Below are 20,910 nucleotides of genomic sequence, written 5' to 3' on the forward strand. Positions count from 1 at the left end.
TTTTTTAATTCTCTCTCTTTGGTGTTTTAAACTTATATAAGCTTTCCTTAAGCTTATATAACCCCCAAAGACTCAAATCCAACTTAAAACTTTCATGAAATCAACAGCTAAATCAAACTTACCTTTGCTCTTGGCTTCCACGTGAAGAAGAAGAATAAAGGAGAAGAGAACTCTGGAGAATTCTCTCCCTTTCCACGTGTATTTATCCTTACCAATCCCATTTTTTTAATTCATTTCTTGGTCAATTGACCCTTTTGCCCTTTATTCATCATATATATCCAATAATCATTGAACTATTTCATTCTTCTACTTTAGTCACCAAATTCTGAAACTTTACAATTTGGTCACTAACCCGGTATTGCGGATGTTACAAATCTCCCCTCCTTTTTAAGAAAATTCGTCCTCGAATTTTCACTGGACATCTTGATAGAAACACATCTTCCAAAGTTATCATGTTGCTTCATTTAATTAATCTTTCTTGTCATCATCAGAAACTTACTTTTCAATCCTTTAGCTTTTCAATTACCTTTTTCCTTTATATGTATTCATATCATGTCACTTATCATTTAAACAACAACCAGTAACTTCAATCCATTTTTATCAATCAACAACCTAAATCCATCTCTAACTACCTTATAATAATAACCAAATTCGTTTTCCATCATCATTTAACCAAAAACACGACCTTATTAAATATGATTCAACATACACTTTTAAAGAATCTATTCACATCACCTTGCACACTTTCTTACTTCTATATCAAAATTTCATCTACATTCCATATAACCTTTATCGTATCTAATCCTTTAACTCAATCCCTTTCATTTCTTTATTACATTCTTCCTTTATTTATTCCTTATACATAAATCATATTTTCCTTTCATGTTCACATACTCTTTTCTTATCAGTTATACTCATCTCTGTGTAACAATCTTCATTGCATCCTCATAACTTTGATATCCCTATTTCTTATACAAAAATTTATTCTTATACATAACTTTATTCTTTATCATCTCTTGTATATGTATTTTCTTCTTTAAAGCCACTTTTTAAAAATACCAATGCTTATCTCTTTGCCTACATCATATATGTATGATCAAAATACATAACCACATCCAGATTCATACCATATTTGATTAACTTAACTTATCTTTTCCTCCAATCTTATAACTCTAGCACCTTTACTCTGACAGCTAGATAATAACTTCTGTTCAATCTAGGGCACAAGCCCTATTCTACCAATCATATACATCCTTTCCAATCGAAATTATCTCAAAATTCGCTTACTCAACTTATCAATTTCACCTCTATTCTCATACATCCTGAAATTTCTGTTGTTCAAACTCAACATTCTGACTTCCTTTATCTTATAAGCTGATCATCGATATACACATTCTCAAACTCTTCTTATCAATCCTTGACTTTACTCAAATATACAAATCCTTATTTCCTTTACTATACCACATTATCATGTTCCAAATATATAATTGTATCCAAATCCATTTCATATTTGGTTATCATATCCTGACAATACTTATAATCTTATAATTCCAGTACATTTTTATCACGTACTCTGGTTAGCCAACGCTAACTCTTTTCGTCTTAACTACAAACCCTTATCATGTAAACACTCTTGCTTATACACAATGTTATCCCTTCGTTTCGAACTCATAAGCTCTGACTTTATACATTTTATACGCTTGTCACTGATACACTTATTCTTGAACTCTTCTACCAATTCTCACTGCATCATTTGATCTTTTAACGCTCTTATGGTGCCACTTGTTCACCATATTCTATCTTATCCATGAAATAATAAAACTACTTCATATCACTTTTCCGATTCAAAACTGTGAAAAACTTTCTACATTATTCAGATATGATTTCAACTTTCTGAAATCAACCTTTAATCTTATAAGACACTTTCTGAGGTTTCTGCTCTTCATCCTGCCTGGAAAGGGCAGGTGAATTACTATCTCCATCAGATTTGTCAACTATCGATTCACTTAGATAATTTCTATAATAAATTTCTACTATATCCTACAAATCTTATTCTATTAGCAAGACAACATACTCCTTACACTATAAGATCAGAAATTTTCACTTTTAGTTGGCATGTACACATTTTTAAACCTCATTTGACTTCAGTTTAAGCCTAGAATCGGCTAAACCTTAGCTCTGATACCATTAAATGTAACACCCTCAACCCATATCCGACCTGAATACGAGTCTGAGGTGTCACATTGACTTTTCAAACTTTGACTCTTGATAAAATTCAAAGAAAATTCAAAACTTTCATTAAAATAAAAGTTGTTTATTTACATAAATTGACCAAAATAACCAAAAATCGATCAGAGCCTATACAACTCACTCAATTAGTACATATAAACTATATTCAGATTAACCAAACACATTTAAATCATCTATTTTCTGATCTGAAACTTTGTAAGGAAAATACTGACCTGTCTTGCTCCTCTTAGCTCTTTACTCTTCTCACTTCTGTAACCTACGTGTGAAACAATCACACGCTAAGTCGTTGACTTAGTGAGACATAAAACATATAATAAAACTCTAACTCGTAATCATGCTTGAACAATTTCTACTAACATATCACATACAAGCATCACACCCACATATACATATAATAATTCCTACTATGCACCTTCATATATTCATCTATATATATAATCCACGCATACATATAATTATCTTCTTTCCTATCACTATCATATTATCACCTTTCATATTTCTATTATCTTGTTTATATGATCAATTAAGTTCATATCATATATCTTATAGCATATACAATAATCACTAACACACATATATCATATAATTCATATCACAAAACACATATATACATCACATACATTACATTCAATGTTATCTCTTATTAGCCCATGTGTACCTGTGAGAACTGTAGATATGTGAGTCTATTGAGGTTGTGCACTATGTTGTCACCACAGCTCGTATGGGGTTCCACTAGGGGCTATGAGATTTGTCCCGAAGAACCACTATGAAATATCCCGAAGGATTACTGTATGTCCAGAAGGACCGCGTAGACCCTCGACTCTTGGCATGCCAACTATACCTATAGCTCTCATATCATATAACATGGGCATTATATTCATACCACTTCACATATTCATATGTACATTTCACTTTTCATATGATTTCATAATCATATGTCACTTAGCTTATAACACTTCTCTTGTGTTCATATGGCATGTAACTCATTGTCATCTCTTATTCTCATATGATTCTCATACATCAAGTATAGCACATAACCATATGTTCACATAGCACATACAAAACATATACATTCATAAAATCAAACATACATATATTTCATGTCATTTACATACCTATAATCAAGACTTCATGCACTTTAACTATTGGAGATAGACTTATCACAAGTCCAATTTCCATATCATTCTATAAAATAAGATGCACTCACCTTGGCCTCACTAAGTTCGATTCACTTTTATGATTTCTTTTCTTTCGATCGAATCTTAACTTGATAATCGTTCCGGAACTTGTTCATGTTCGATATCTACATAATCATACATTGATACATATCAATATCCAATTGATATATTCTAAACTATCACTCCAAAGGATAAAAAGAAAGCTATTTTCAACTTTTAATAGAGGCATGCATTGATGCACTACCCCATGTATCGATGCATCCCTAGTCGGGTGCATCGATGCACTATCTATGCATCGGTGCACAAATCCCATTCGATGTTTGTATTTTAGGGGATGTATCGATGCACCAATCCCATTCGATGTTTCCATTTTAATGGGTGCATCGATGCATTTCCTGTGCATCGATACACACTGAACAATTTCGAGAGGTTTACCCTTGATGCATCGGTGCACCTTGAATGTGCATCGATGCACATAGCTCAAAATTCAATTTTAATCCCGAAAATCTACTCAAATCAACTCAAATACTTCATCTTTTATCCCCTCTCATGTTCTCAACTCACATACACATATTCAAACTCATTTCTATTCATTAATCACCTCTTTAACATCAAAATCCTATTCTCCATATGTAATTAAAGAATTACACTAAATTTTCAACATGTTCCAAAATCAATTATATTGCTTCTAACTTCTTAATTAAACCCTTGACAAGTCAAATTCATCCTTGGAACTTTAAAAACCTTTTTATAATAAAAGTTCATTTATAAACCCTTAATAGAAATTCCTTTTTAATTCTCTCTCTTTGGTGTTTTAAACTTATATAAGCTTTCCTTAAGCTTATATAACCCCCAAAGACTCAAATCCAACTTAAAACTTTCATGAAATCAACAGCTAAATCAAACTTACCTTTGCTCTTGGCTTCCACGTGAAGAAGAAGAATAAAGGAGAAGAGAACTCTGGAGAATTCTCTCCCTTTCCACGTGTATTTATCCTTACCAATCCCATTTTTTTAATTCATTTCTTGGTCAAGTGACCCTTTTGCCCTTTATTTCCTTTAATAATTACTAAATAACCTTCATCATATATATCCAATAATCATTGAACTATTTCATTCTTCTACTTTAGTCACCAAATTCTGAAACTTTACAATTTGGTCACTAACCCTGTATTGTGGATGTTACAATACTCACATACCTTAGGTTCTCAGTATGGTATTATGGGCCAATAAACTTATTAATACGAATTCATGAATGTTAATGTAATATGCTTATAGGTAAGGAACATGGTGATATAAACTGCATTGTTAAGTATACGATTTCATCTCATTCCATCTTATTATGGCATTTTTATTACATTTCTTTGTTGTTATTATTATTATATTGCCTCACTATGTCGATGACTTAGCGTGTGAGTGTTTCACACGTAGGTTCCAAGAAAGTAGACGATACAAGTTAAGCAGATGGGCAACACTACTCCTGCAACTATCAGATCAGAGGTGACTTAATCAGTAGGTCCTTTTGTTATGTAAATGAATGTTGGCATGTAATCAAAGGGTCAAGTTGTGTATGCTCTGAGTATTTTGATAAACTTGTATTAACATATGTATATTATTGTATTTGATAATATAAGCCCAAATGTTTTATCATTTTTTTAAGAATATTGTTTTGTATAGTCAATGTGACATCCTGGACTCGTATCCGGGTCGGATATGGGTTGTGAGTTGAGGGTGTTACACCTCATATGTTTATATTTGGGCTATGGTATATGAGTTAATAAATGATAAACAGGTGAATAAGCTTATGAGCTTATGAACTACATGGCAAGTATATTGGTAATAAATTTTATATCTGGTTTACATCATTTTAATATATAGTAGCATGGTTGGAATACATGTAAAGTGATCATCATGCATTGAATATTATTTTTGTTTACATTTCTGTGTTGCATTGCCTTAAATATTTCTATTGATTGTCTCACTAAGAGTATACTTAACGTGTGATGATTTTCATGCGTAGGTAAAAGAAAGCGAGAAGAGTAAAGAGCTGAGCTTGTCATCAATCGTCAAAGAATTTTTAACAAGTAACAATAATGACATCCTACTATATTTTAATTTTCTAGCTGACATATATACGAACATAAAATGTATGGAAATCGGACTTGACTTGAGTTAAAGTATTTTATTTTGGTTTTATACAATAAAATAATTATAACGATAACAATTAAGTTGTTTTATTTTAAAACAAATAAAATTTTATAAGATTTTCAAATAGTAAATATTTTATACAATTGATGTGATATCTCTAATTCGTATAGAGAATGTATTCGTTACAGACCTACCACAGCGCCCACATCTATCATCGCTCTTCTGCTTGCCGTGGAGAGTCCTCCTACAATGAAAGATGACGATGTTGACAGTTTCTCTGGGGCTGCACATCGAGTGCTACCGTCATAGTGGCACCGGGAGGGCGGGTTACTGGTCCATGGTCAAAAGGGGTTCGTACTTTTTAAAAGAATTTCATCTTCCACCTCTTCTGGGATGATGTTACACGGTGAAGCGACCACGAGTTCGAAGGCCTGATTTAACCCGCTCGGTTTAAGGCACAGATGTTTTTACTAATTCCTCTATTTCAGCAGAGACTGGCCGATAATTATGAAAATATTAAGCTGGAACTGTTGTGGGCTTGGGAACCCACGTACAGTTCGGACTCTAGAGCAACTACTTGCTCTAAAGGACCCAAATGTAGTATTCCTCTGTGAAACTCGGCTTCAGCGGCCACGTGTTGAAGTTCTGAAGCGTCGGTTGGCCATGGAGGGTTGTTTATATGTTTCTAGTAGTTCTTCTTACACGGGTTTGATTTTGCTTTGGCGGTCGATAATTTCTGTTCAACCGCTTCCATATTCGAATCTTCATGTTGATGTAGCGGTTGCTGGTTCGTTTGCATCATTCCGATTTACTGGTCTGCATGGTTGTAGTGATCGTCGGAGACATCGGGATACATGGGCGTTGCTGGATCGTCTACGTCCTCATTCTAGCTGATATGTAGTAGTTCCGAGATATGATCAGTCGCAATGATCGTTGGGACCTTCATCCTACTCTTGGCTGGTTTACTTGGCATAAGGGATCATCGACGACTGCCCAAATCTGTGAGAGATTAGATCAGTTCGTAGCCAATCTTGACTGGCGTAATTTGTTCCCGCATGTAGAGGCTACAAGCGAATTCACTGCTGCCTCGGACCATTGCTATCTCTTACTTAATTCATCGCCATTGCCTTCTGCAGATATTCATCAACTCCCTAGTTATTTTAAATTTGATGATTGTTGGAAACATGATCCGATGTGTGTGGCTAAAGTTTGTGTTACCTGGAATCAATCAGGTGCAGGTTTGTTGGAGAAAATTGATGGCGTGGGTAGTGAGCTAAGAGGCTGACAGCGAATGAAGTTTGCTGAAACTAAGGGTTGAATTGTTAATCTTCGAGAACAGCTTAAGCGGATACTTTGCAGACCAATGTCAGATGATAATTTTGAACCAGTTTGCTGCTCTCAACCGTGAACTTCATCAAAAATTAAATTCCACGGAAGCTTATTGGCGTCAACGTTCCAGGATAATTTGGTTGGCTCAAGGTGACCGTAATACTTCATATTTCCATGCTCGTTCCTCAAACCGGTGCAAACACAATCATGTTAAGGAACTTTATTCTCATTCTGGTATCTGGATTGATGATATCTCAGACATTCATAAAAAGGATGCGAGTTATTTTTCGACTCTTTATTTGTTATCTAATCCTCTTTCATCGGCTATCATTCTCTCCACTGTTACTCCAATGGTTACTGAAGAGATGAATAATAGACTTCTTCAGGAATTCACTGAGGAGGAGATTTATTCGGCCTTCCTTCAGATTCATCCTCAAAAGGCACCGAGTGTTGGTTTACCGGGAAGTTTTTCGGTCCTTCTGGCGGTTAATTGGTGATGAAGTTCTTAACCTTTTTTTTTTTAGATCTGCTTAATGGTCGTCATTCTATGGACGATGTAAATCGCACTGTGTTGGTGCTCATTCCTAAAGTTAATGAACAAGGGCGAATATCGCAAGTTAGTCCGATTGCTCTTTGTACTGTTATTTATAAAATTGTTGCCAAAGTTCTTGTTAATCGATTACGCCCACTTCTAACGGATTGTATTGATGATAATCAAAATGCATTTATTCCTGGTCGCTTATTTACGGATAACGTACTCATTGCACACTAGTTGTTTTATTTTTTAAAACATGATAATAGTGGTGCATCCCTTGGTGCTGCACTTAAACTTGATACGGAGAAAGCGTATTACAAGGTAGAATGATCTGTCCTACAGTCCATGTTACTTCGTTTGGGATTTGTGGAACAATGGGTTACATTGATAATGTCATGTGTTAGTATCGTATCAGGTGCGGATTAATGGGTTTCTTACAGATTGTTTCACTCCGACTTGTTGTTTACGCCAAGGCAACCCGCTGTCCCCATTTCTCTGTGTTGTGTGCTCAGGGACTCTCGTCTTTGTTGCATTGGGAACAAGCTCATAATCGTATTCTTGGTCTACGGGTTTGTCAAAACGGTCCACGTATTACACACCCCTTCTACGCGGAAGATTGTCTGTTGTTTTTACGCAATTCCGATGCTGAATTCACCCGGATTCGTGATATTCTGGCTTTGAATGAGCAACTTTCTGGGCAAAAAGTTAATTTCACCAAGTCGAGTATTTATTTCTCACCAGCTACACCTGAACGTCAGTCACACCTTTGTTCTCTAGTTGGTGTTTCGGCTGTTGATGATCCGGGTATGTATCTTGGGATGCCCCTTCTTGAAGAATTAGTCGTTTGGTTTTCTTCGTGATAAGGTTGCCACGAGAGTTCTGGACCAAGAATTTGATTAACTATTGTTAAAAGTCAGCACCGAAATTGGTGCATTAATGCACAATTCGGTGCAATGATCAAAAGGCAGTACACAATTGTTGAAATTTGTTAAATGGTATAATCATAAATTAGTCATTGTATTTTAGGATATTTATAAGATTAGTCCTTAAGCTTTAACTATAAATATCTTAACCTATTTAACTTCAAAACCATCCAAAAGCATTCTAGCATTCTAGCTTTCTCTCAATACTAGATAATTTAGACAGTTTTCTTGAGAGTTGTTCTCTTTTTATCAAGAGAGAATTGTCATTGTTTTCTCTTTGATAAATCGAGAGAAGTTGTAATTTATATTTTCTCATAGTAAAATTCTTTTACTGTTGCAATTGGTTTTTACCCTATATTATTTAGGGGGTTTCCACATAAATTTTGTGTCTCTTTTATCTTCATTTTTATTTTCTCAAATTATCAGTTACGATTTTTCTCTATCATATAGCCGTCTTCCACAATAATTGGTATCAGAGCCAGATTTAAGTGTGTAATATCTGCTTATTGTCTTTGTGGTTGTCACCAAAAAGGTGGATCCTCCAACATAAGAAGGTAAGAAGGTATTACTCATTCTTTAAAGGTTCCAGAGAACTATTCACGATAGTGAAATAGTGGGAGCTATCCGTAATAGAAGCTATGGCAACGGAATTTGATATTGAAAAATTCAATAGGAGAAATTTCTTATTGTGAAAATTGAAGATGAATGTCATCATGAGGAAAGACGGTTGTCTAGCAGCTATCAGTGAAAGGCCTGTAGATTTCACAGATGACAACAAATGGATCGAGATTGACGGGAATAGTATGACAAACTTTCATCTAGCATTAACAGATGAAGTATTGTCAAGCATCGAAGAGAAGAAGATAACTAAGGAGATATGTGATCATCTCACCAAATTATACGAGGCCACATCGTTGCACAATAAAATTTTCTTTAAGAGGAAATTGTACACTCTCCGTATGCCAGAATCTACTTCAGTGACGGAGCACTTAAATACACTGAACACTTTATTTTCTCAGCTTACATCTTTAAGCTGTAAAATAGGAGAACAAGAACGTGTTGAACTTTTACTTCAAAGTCTACCGGATTCGTATGATCAACTCATCATCAACTTGACAAACAATAATGTCACCAGTCTAGTCTTTGATGATGTTGCAGCTACTCTTCTACTAGAATAAAATTGGCGCAAGAACAAGGAAGACATACAAGTAAATATGCAACAAGTAGAAGCATTGACAACAATGAGAGGGAGATCAACAGAACGTGACCAAAGCAGCAGTCACAAACATGGTAGATCGAAGTCGAGAAGCAAAAAGAATTTAAAGTGCTACAATTGTGGAAAGAATGGTCACTTGAAGAAGGATTGTTGGAGTCTAAATAAAAACTCCAATCCACAAGGCAATACAACAAACACTTCAGATAATAGAGATGCTCTATGTTGTGAAGCGTCAATCACCGTGGAAGTAAGGAAACGATTTGCAGATATATGACTCATTGATTCGGGAGCAACATATCACATGACCTCAAGAAGAGAATGGTTTCATCATTATGAATCTGTCTCAGGAGAATCTGTGTATAGTTGCAACGATCATGCCTTAGAGATCATTGGCATTGGAACCATCAAATTGAAGATGTATGATGAAACAATTAAAGTTGTTTGAGATGTGCGGCACGTGAAAGGCCTGAAGAAATATTTATTATCCTACGGACTGTTGGATAATAATACAAGCAAGATTGAAACACGAAAATGAATCATGAAGGTGTTTCGTGGAGCGCTTGTGGTGCTGAAAGGTGAAAAGATAGCAACAAACTTGTACATGCTAAAGGGAGAGACTTTGCTAGAAGCAAAAGCCTCTGTTGCCTCATGTAGTTCAGATTCGGCAATGATATGCGATCAGAAACTTGGACACAAGTCAGAACAAGGAATGAAAGTTATTGTGGAGCAAAAGCTACTTCCAGGCTTAACAAAAGTATCACTTACTTTGTGTGAGCATTGCATAACAAGTAAGCAGCACCAGTTGAAATTCAACACGTCAAATTCTAGAGGCAAAAGTGTTCTATAATTGGTTCATTCTAACGTATGGCAAGAACCAGTTACATCCCTAGGCGGAGCAAAATACTTTGTCTCATTTATTAATGACTACTCCAGGAGATGTGAGTGTACCCTATTAAGAAGAAATCAGATGTGTTTTCCACTTTCAAAATCTTCAAAGCACGAGTGGAACTTGATTATGGAAATAAGATCAAGTGTTTCAGAACAAATAATGGAGGAGAATACACAAGTGAAGAATTTGATGACTTTTGCAGGAAAGAATGCATCAAAAGACAGTTCACAGAGGCGAACACTCCTCAACAAAATGGAGTAGCAGAGCGGATAAACAAAACCTTGTTAGAAAGAACAAGAGCAATGTTGAGGATGCAGGCCTAGAAAAATCATTCTGGGCAAAAGCAGTCAATACCGCCTGTTATTTGGTGAATCGAGCTCCATCAACTGCAATAGAGTTGAAGACACCAATGGAGATGTGGACTGGTAAACCAGCTAATTATTCAAATCTCCATGTATTTGGAAGTATTATGTACGTGATGTACAACTCCCAAGAAATTTCAAAGCTGGATCTAAAATCCAAGAAATGCAAATTCTTGGGGTATGCTGATGGCGTAAAGGGGTATCACTTGTGGGATCCCACTGCCCACAAAGTGATCATTAGCATAGATGTTATCCTTGCAGAAGATAAGCTACAAAGAAAAGAAGGCGATGATAGCGCTGAAAAGTCAGAGACTATACAGATACATGAGGAAAAGAGGTTGAACAAGGAGATTCTTGAAGCAGAACTAGCACATGATGAACAAGAACCATAGAGTTCTGAAGCTCCAACAACTCGTCAATCAGATCGTGTGAGAAGACGTCCCAATGGGCACTCAGATTATGTTATAGAAGGAAATATTGCATACTACCTTTTAACAGAGGACGGTGAGCCATCAACATATCAGGAGGCAATAAATAGCTCAGATGATTCACTGTGGATGATGGCGATGCAAGAAGAAATTGAAGCCCTTCATAAAAATAATACATGAGACCTTGTGCCACTACCATAAGGAAGGAAGCCAATTGGTAACAAATGGGTCTTCAAAATCAAGCGAAACGGTTACGATCAAGTGGAGAGGTATCATGCAAGACTGGTGGTCAAATGATATGCTAAAAAAGAATGTATTGATTTCAATGAAATATTTTCTCCTGTGGTTTGACTAACAACAGTTCGAGTAGTTTTGGCAATGTGTGCTATATTGAACTTACATCTAGAGCAGCTAGATGTTAAAACAACTTTTCTTCATGGAAATCTTGAAGAAGAGATTTACATGATATAGCCTGAAGGTTTTTGAAGAAAAAGAAAAGAAGAACTTGGTTTGCAGGTTGAACAAATCTCTTTACGGTCTAAAATAGGCGCCGAGGTGTTGGTATAAGAGATTTGATTCCTTCATTATGTGCCTTGGATACAACAAACTTCATGCATACCCTTGTGCTTATTTCAAGAGGTCTGGTGATAATGATTTTGTTATATTGTTGTTGTATATGGATGACATGTTGGTTGCAGGACCCAACAAAGATCATATTGAAGAATTGAATGCACAACTAGCTAGGGAATTTGAAATGAAGGATTTGGGATCAAAAAAACAAGATTCTAGGGATGCAAATTCACCGAGACAGAAGTAATATGAAGATTTGACTTTCACAAAAGAATTACTTGAAGAAGATCTTGTCACGATTCAGCATGCAAGATTGTAAGCCAATTTCTACCCCTCTTCCTATTAAATTCAAATTATCCTCCAGTATGAGTCCTAGCAGTGAAGAAGAGAGGATGGAGATGTCTCGAGTTTCGTATGCATCGGCATTGGGAAGTTTAATGTTGGCTATGATATGCACAAGACCAGATATTGCACAAGCAGTGAGAATAGTTAGTCGTTACATGGCGAATTCAGGCAAAGAACATTGGAATACAGTAAAGAGGGTTTTGAGATACATTTCAAAATTGCTGGTGGAGCTGTAAGTTGGGTTTCAAAATTGCAGTCAGTTGTGGCTACGTCAATAACAGAATCAGAATATGTAGCAGTTACACAAGCCAGTAAATAAGCAATTTGGTTGTAGATGCTATTGGAGGAGTTTGGGCACAATCAAGAGTATGTCTCTCTATTTTGTGATAGTCAAAGCGCCTTGCATCTAGCAAGGAATCCAACATTTCATTCAAGGACAAAACACATACGAGTTTAGTACCATTTCATTCGTGAAAAGGTTGAAGAAGGGACTGTAGATATGCATAAAATCCATACCAAAGACAACATAGCAGATTTCATGACGAAGGCAATCAATGTTGATAAATTTACTTGGTGTCGATCCTCTTGTGGCCTGTCAGAAACGTAAACAACATGATGATACAAGGTAGAAAGAATGGTGTGAAGATATGATTGTTCCAATCAAATCTTCAAGTGGGAGATTGTTAAAAGTCAGCACCGAAATTGGTGCATTAATGCACAATTCGGTGCAATGGTCAAAAGGCAGTATACAATTGTTGAAATTTGCTAAATGGTATAATCACAATTTAGTATTGTACTTTAGGGTATTTATAAGATTAGTCCTTAAGCTTCAACTATAAATACCTTAACCCATTTAGCTTCAAAACCATCCCAAATCATTCTAGCTTTCTCCCAATACTAGAGAATTTAGAGAGTTTTCTTGAGAGTTGTTTTCTCATTTTTATCAAGAGAGAATTGTCAGTGTTTTCTCCTTGGTAGATTGAGAGAAGTTGTAATTCATATTTTCTCATAGTAAAATTCTTCTACCGTTGCCTGTGGTTTTTTTTCTATATTATTTAGGGGTTTTTCACGTAAATTTTGTGTTTCTTTTATCTTCATTTTTATTTTCTCAAATTATCAGTTGCGATTTTGCTCTATCCGATAACCGTCTTCCGCAACAGCTATGGGGGTCGTGTTGTTTATATAAAAGTCGTAGGTCAAGCGATTACTACTTATGTTATAGGTTGTTATTTACTTCCAGATGAGGTACTATCTGATATCACTTGTTGAGATCGTACTTCTAGACTGGTGACACTTCTTTTCAGGGATGGCTTTTTGTTGCATGGGAAACACTTTGTCAATCGAAGCGTTCGGGAGGTATATGCTTTCATGATTTCCGCTCATTTAATGTGACGATGTTGGGTTTGTGGCGGATGATGCAGCTTCCTAATGGTTTGGTGGCTCGTATGTTTGCTGCAAAATATTTTTTGACGATTTCTATTCTTCAGGCCACACTTGGTGATCATCCATTTTTTGCTTGGAGAAGCTTGTTTGCCGCAATCCAGCATCTGAGTACAGGTTTTCACTAGCGGGTTGGCATCGATAGTACCACCTTGATGCATCAAGCTCGATGGGGAGGGACTGCTCCTGTTCAATTTCATTCTTCTTATACTGACAGTACTCTGAATCCTATCCGTTGTTGTGATTTTATGGTTCTAGTTGCCCCTTAATGGAATACTCATCTTGTTGAAAGGGTCTTCACTGCTGACGATGCCCATTGTTGGTAATGCTCAATCCCACATAGTGTTGGAAACACTATTGGGAATGGTATTTAAAGCTTGACATTCCACTTCCTTGTTGAGTGATAGAGAAAAAGGGGGGCTCTCGCGCACCGCCGCCGCCGTCCGTCCGTCTCGTCTCGTCTCGGCTCGGCTCGGCTCGGCACGGCACGGCACGGCTCGGCTCGGCTCGGCTCGGCTCGTGGTCGTGGTCGAGGTCGAGGTCGTGGTCGTGGTCGTGGTCGTGGTAATACGTGTCTTCGACACGTCCGTGTGGATACTATCTCTTTAGAGAAAATTCTTGAGGAATTTCTCTTTGAAAGAAACAAATGAAAAATGTGAAAGATATCAACTGATATTTATAGGCTGCTGAGAACTGTTTGAATTTCAAATAATAACAGCTGAATTATTTTTTATCAGAAATTAAACAGTTTATTCCTAAATTAAATCAGAAACGTTAAGATGTACCTGGACTGATTTACAGTTTTGTACAGAGGAGACAAGCTGTTAATATCAGGAGTTACATGAGTTATTTGATTTAATTCCAGGGGTTACATGATATAATTTCGGGAGTTATAACAGCTGAATAATGATACAATGAACCTGGACTATTTCTGAGTCAGGTTCATCTAGTCGTTTCAGCTGTTACAAATAAGAGGTTTAATCCTGAAATTTTATGGACGATTTTAACCCTATTTCTAGCCTATAAATAGAGAGCTATATTCAGCTTCTCAACTCACTCCAAAACATTCACAATTCACTTACAAAGTGTTTTCTAAAGTTCTCTCTGTGAGTTCTCTCTGAGTGCTTTCCGATCAGAAGTGCAATACCACCAGCAGTCCACTCCGGTTTCGGGTGTATGGAATTCGGAGCGACCGTGTTAACCTCGGGGGACGGTCCGCCTACTGCAGCGATTACACATCGAGGCGAATTCGTTTCTAAGGCAGTGGTTCTTACCATGACACGGTTTACGAATCTGTTCTTCTTAATTACTGTTTATATTTTCAGTCAGTGCTAACGGTGTAGTTTTGCAGTTCATATATCCAACAGTTTAGAAACGAATTTCCATAAACTGCAATCATGTCGACACCTTTGAGCAAACTCATTCCCGATCTTTCCAAGCTTGATGCACTTGATGGAAAGAACTATAGAAGGTGGTCCCAAAGAATTCTGATATTCTTCGAGCAACTTGATCTTGATTACGTGTTGCTCAAGCCACCACCTACCATGCCGCCAACCCCAGCTGTCGGTAATGATGCGGATGCAGTCCTCAATGATGATGCCTTACCAACTGCCGCCGCCGCTCTCGCTACCTACGAGAAATTTGAGAAGGATAACAAGACGGTACGAGGACATCTGCTCAGCCACATGTCAAATAAACTATTTGATATGTTCCTTAGAGAAAAGAGTGCCAAGGCAATATGGGACACTCTCGACAAGAAGTATGGTGCGGATGATGCGGGGATCAAGAAGTACGTTGTCGGTGAATGGCTCAAATTCCAGATGACAGACGACAAGCCAATAATGGATCAAGTCCATGAATATGAGAACTTAGTCGCTGACATAATCGCTGAAGGGATGCAAATGTGTGAGGTGCTGCAAGCCAATGTACTCATTGAAAGATGCCCAAGTCCTGGTCCGATTACCGTAACTCTCTTAAGCATAAGAAGAGAGACATTTCGCTTGAAGAACTTATGGGCCATATGAAGATTGAAGAAGCCAACCATTTAAAAGATAAGCTTACTAATTCTATGTGTAATTTATCTTTTAGAGCTAACTTGGTTGAATCCAAATTTAAGAAGATCATGAAACGTGGGAATCAAGACAAAAAGACGAAACCAAAGAAGGCTACCAACTTCAAGAAGTCAGGAAAGGCCAAACCGGAAGGAAAGACGTTCAAGTGTTATGTCTGCGGTTTACCTGGCCACAAGGCTTACTAATGTCAACACCGCTCAGACCGCCAGAATGACAACAAGCCACAGATGCACGTTGTAGAAGAAGATGATGAGATCATTGCGGTGGTCTCAGAAGTTAATCTGGTGGAGAATAGTTCAGAATGGGTAGTTGACACTGGCGCTTCGAAACATTTCTGCGCAAGGAAGGAGTTTTTCACCGAGTTCGAGGATGGAAACACTGGTGAACGTGTGTACATGGGGAACTCTAGCAGCTCTGAAGTGCTAGGCAAAGGCAAGGTTTTACTCAAGCTGACTTCTGGTAAAACTCTGGCTTTAAATAATGTTTTGTATGTACCTGTCTTGCGTAGAAATTTGATAAGTGGTGGGCTTCTGAATAAGGCAGGCATTAAGTTAGTTTTTGAGGCAGATAAACTTGTACTTTCCCGAAATGGTGATTATGTGGGGAAAGGGTTTTTAAGCAATGGTTTATTTGTCATAGAAACTCAATTTAATGAAAATAAAGCTACCACTTCTGTTTATATTGTTGAATCCATTGATATGTGGCATGCTAGATTAGGACACGTGAATATTCATGCTTTAAAGAAATTAATGAATATGAATGTTCTGCCTAAACTAGACACAACTAGCTTTAACAAATGTGAGATTTGTGTAGAAGCTAAGCATACTAGACCTCACTTTAAGACTGTTTCTAATAGAAAGACTGAACTGTTAGAAATTCATGATCTAGCAGATTTTAGAAACACTGAAAGTAAAGGAGGAAAACACTACTACATAACTTTTGTAGATGATTATTCAAGATATACAAAAGTTTATCTCCTAAGAACTAAAGATGAAGCTGAAAACTTCTTTCTTATTTATAAGGCAGAAGTTGAAAATCAGTTAGATAGGAGAATCAAACGAGTTAGATCTGATAGAGGTGGTGAATATGGATCTAATTTCTTAAAAGATATTTATGAAAAGAATGGCATAATTCATGAAACATCAGCCCCCTATTTTCCTCAACAGAATGGTATAGCCGAAAGGAAAAATAGAACTTTAAAAGAGATGATGAATTCTTTACTAATAAGTTCCGGGTTATCTGATAACATGTGGGGGGAGGCCATTCTATCGGCAACTCATATCTTGAACCGAGTTCCTCATAAGAAATTAGATTCTACCCCATATGAATTGTGGAAAGGATACGCTCCTAATTTACAATACCTGAAAGTGTGGGGGTGTCTGGCTAAAGTGGGCTTGCCAGACTTTAAGAAGTCCACCATCGGACCTAAAACCGTTGATGCAGTGTTTATAGGGTATGCTACGAATAGTACTGCATACAGATTCATGCTTTTACAAGATTATTCTATTTGTGAATCAAGAGATGCTGTTTTCTTTGAAATACTTTCCTTTAAAGGAACCGAGAATAAATATTGAAACACAAATAGAATATATTCCATCAACTTCTTCTAGTAAACCTACTAGGTCTTCTGAACAAATTGATTTTGAGCCTAGAAGAAGTAAAAGGCAAAGAGTTGAAACCTCTTTTGGACCAGACTTTATTACTTCCTTTATTTCTGAGATAAATGATTTAGACTTCATTTCAGATCCTATAGCTCAAATTTTCTATTAGATGAGGATCCTAAAACTTTTGAAGAAGCTATAAGATCTATCGATGCTAGTTTTTGGAAAAGCGCTGTTAATGATGAACTAGAATCGATAATGTCTAATCATACTTGGGAATTAGTTGACTTGCCTAAGGGATTCAAACCAATCTCCAACAAATGGGTCTTCCGGAAGAAACTAAGGCCAGATGGTTCGATTCAGCGGTACAAGGCAAGGTTAGTCGTCAAAGGGTTCACTCAAAGGTTTGGTTTAGACTACTTTGATACATACTCTCTCGTTACAAAAATCTCAACGATTCGTGCATTATTTGCACTAGCCTCTATTCATAAGTTGCAGATACATCAAATGGATGTTAAGACTGCTTTCTTGAATGAGGATCTAGATGAGGAGATTTACATGGAGCAGCCACTAGGTTTTGAGGCACCTGGTATGGAAGGCAAAGTTTGTAGACTCAAAAAGTCACTCTATGGACTTAAGCAGGCTCCTAAACAGTGGTATGAGAAATTTCATAAAACTATTCTTAGTTTTGGTTTTGTTGTGAATGGTTCGGATGCTTGTGTGTATTCGAAGATGTTTGAAACTGAATGTGTTATCATAAGTCTTTATGTTGACGACATGTTGATTTTCAGTTCTAACATTGAGTCCATTAACAAAGTTAAAATTTCTTGTCCACTAAGTTTGAGATGACAGATTTGGGAGAAGTAAATGTAATCTTATGAGTCAAAATTACCAAAACTGAGAAGGGATTTTCTTTATGTCAAGCACATTATATAGAGAAAGTGCTAAAGAAATTTGACAGTTTTGATGTCGTCCCTGTTCGAACTCCTTATGACCCTAGCATACATCTAGTTAAGAATAAAGGAAGTAGTGTTTCCCAAACTGAATATGCTAAATTAATCGGAAGTTTAATGTTCTTAATGAACTATACTCGGCCTGATATTGCTTATGCTATGAGTAGACTAAGTAGATATACTCATAATCCGTGTGGTGAGCACTGGATTGCGCTTAAACGCTTACTGAAGTATCTTAAGGGTACTGTGAATTGGAAACTTGAGTTTGTTGGCTTTCCTGCGGTATTGGAAGGATATTGTGATGCCAACTGGATTTCTGATAATGATGAGGTAAGCTCTACGAGCGAGTATGTTTTTACTTTGGGTGGAGCAACGATCTCGTGGAAATCATCAAAGCAGACTTGTATTGCTCGTTCTACCATGGAGTCAGAGTTTATAGCTCTTGACCTAGCTGGGCAAGAAGCCGAGTGGCTCAGAAGCTTGTTAGCAGATATTCCGTTGTGGGGAAGACCGACTCCTCCAGTTTCATTGTTGTGTGATTCACAAGCTGCGATATGTGTGGCTAAGAACCAAGCTTACAATGGTAAGAAAAGACACATTCGCATAAGACATGAATCAGTTAGACACTTGATAAAGAATGGAGTGCTCTCTTTAGAGTATGTGAAGTCGGAAAGGAACCTAGCAGATCCACTTACCAAAGGGTTAAGTCGGAAGCTGGTCCTAGATTCGTCGAGGGGGATGGGTCTAAAGCCCATTGGTTGAGGAATTCATGGTGGATACCCAACTTAGTTATCTAAGTTCCATGTGGTCAAACGAAACCATGGAAAGACTCATAGTGCACATTCCTACTGCCTATCCCTATGATGAATAATGTGCATGCCCAGGATGAGCTTAATTGCTCTTAATAAATTCATAGCCCAGGCTTTGGGTGGTTTTAATGAGAAAGACTTGATGAATTTACCGATTTTGGCTGAATATCTATTCTTAATAAGTTCATAACTCAGAGTGAGTGGGTAGGAAATGATGAACTTACCGACAGAAATGTTGAGTTTGTTAAACTCTTAATAAATTCAAATCCAAGTATTTGGATGGTTCTAGTGAGAAGGACTTATTGAATTTACCGATAAATGAGGTTGAATATTTATTCTTAATGACTTCTTAGCCCAGAGTTTGGGTGGTTCATTTATAATGAACTTGAAAAAAGTCACCATACCCTTTGTGAGGTTGAGCTATTATAAAAGCTCTTAATTATTTCATGTTCCTTTTTAAAGGGTGGTTTATGTTGAGATAAACTTGATGAAATAACCTATGTAAGTGAAAAGGGTTAGCCGCCTTCTATGAAAAATGTTGGGCTATTTTTCTAGCACACTTACTAGAATCCTGAGGTAAGATGGCCAAATATATACTTTTGTATATATATCTTACACATCGAGGACTCAGGTGGATGAAGGGGTTAGTTGTGTGTTATGAGTTTACCCTGATCTTAGAAAGTTCCAGACTAGTTTCACTTATCTAAGAGAAGGATTGCTCATCATCACTATGTACTAGTTCCAGATATGTTCACTAATGCTTAAGCAACTAATCTCGCTATTACTCTTCTGGAAAGCTTGTTTTCGAGTTTCAGAAGATTTCTTTCGCATTAGTGGGGGAATGTTGGTAATGCTCAATCCCACATAGTGTTGGAAACACTATTGGGAATGGTATTTAAGGCTTGACATTCCACTTCCTTGTTGAGTGATAGAGAACAAGGGGGGCTCTCGCGCACCGCCGCCGCCGTCCGTCCGTCTCGTCTCGTCTCGGCTCGGCTCGGCACGGCACGGCACGGCACGGCTCGGCTCGGCTCGGTTCGTGGTCGTGGTCGAGGTCGTGGTCGTGGTCGTGGTCGTGGTCGTGGTCGTGGTAATACGTGTATTCGACACTCCGCGCGGATACTATCTTTTTAGAGAAAATTATTGAGGGAAAATGTGAAAGATATCAACTGATATTTATAGGCTGCTGAGGACTGTTTGAATTTCAAATAATAACAGCTGAATTATTTTTTATCAGAAATTAAACAGTTTATTCCTAAATTAAATCAGAAACGTTAAGATGTACCTGGACTGATTTACAGCTTTGTACAGAGGAGACAAGCTGTTAATATCAGGAGTTACAGGAGTTATTTGATTTAATTCCAGGGGTTACATGATATAATTTCGGGAGTTATAACAGCTGAATAATGATACAATGAACCTGGACTATTTCTGAGTCAGGTTCATCTAGTCGTTTCAGCTGTTACAAATAAGAGGTTTAATCCTGAAATTTTATGGACGATTAACCCTATTTCTAGCCTATAAATAGAGCTATATTCAGCTTCTCAACTCACTCCAAAACATTCACAATTCACTTACAAAGTGTTTTTAAAGTTCTCTCGTGAGTTCTCTCTGAGTGCTTTCCGATCAGAAGTGCAATACCACCAGCAGTCCACTCCGGTTTCGGGTGTACGGAATTCGGAGCGACCGTGTTAACCTCGGGGGACGGTCCGCCTACTGCAGCGATTACACACATCGAGGCGAATTCGTTTCTAAGGCAGTGGTTCTTACCACGACACGGTTTACGAATCTGTTCTTCTTAATTACTGTTTATATTTTCAGTCAGTGCTAACGGTGTAGTTTTGCAGTTCATATCCCAAACCC

At 37.2% G+C, this 20,910-nt stretch overlaps 1 protein-coding gene across 1 annotated transcript; it reads left to right on the plus strand.

Moving 5' to 3' along the window:
- Positions 1-6,488: 6,488 nt before the first annotated feature.
- Positions 6,489-8,299, plus strand: LOC120163250. The gene is made up of 4 exons (XM_039173225.1): positions 6,489-6,813; positions 6,935-7,369; positions 7,429-7,658; positions 7,844-8,299. Exons 1-4 carry the CDS (start codon positions 6,489-6,491, stop codon positions 8,297-8,299), a joined length of 1,446 nt encoding a protein of 481 aa, XP_039029156.1.
- The last annotated feature ends 12,611 nt before the right edge of the window (positions 8,300-20,910 follow it).

The sequence above is a fragment of the Hibiscus syriacus genome, unplaced genomic scaffold (genome assembly GCF_006381635.1).
Source record: "Hibiscus syriacus cultivar Baekdansim isolate YM2019G1 unplaced genomic scaffold, ASM638163v2 tig00111433_pilon, whole genome shotgun sequence".
Taxonomy (NCBI): Eukaryota; Viridiplantae; Streptophyta; class Magnoliopsida; order Malvales; family Malvaceae; genus Hibiscus; species Hibiscus syriacus.

Coding starts and splice junctions, on each gene's coding strand:
- LOC120163250 (XM_039173225.1), top strand. CDS start 6,489: ATGATCAGTCGCAATGATCGTTGGGACCTTCATCCTACTCTTGGCTGG. Junction 7,370..7,428: donor GAGTGTTGGTTTACCGGGAA/GTTTTTCGGTCC, acceptor TTTTTTTTTTAG/ATCTGCTTAATGGTCGTCAT. Junction 7,659..7,843: donor GTCGCTTATTTACGGATAAC/GTACTCATTGCA, acceptor GTCATGTGTTAG/TATCGTATCAGGTGCGGATT.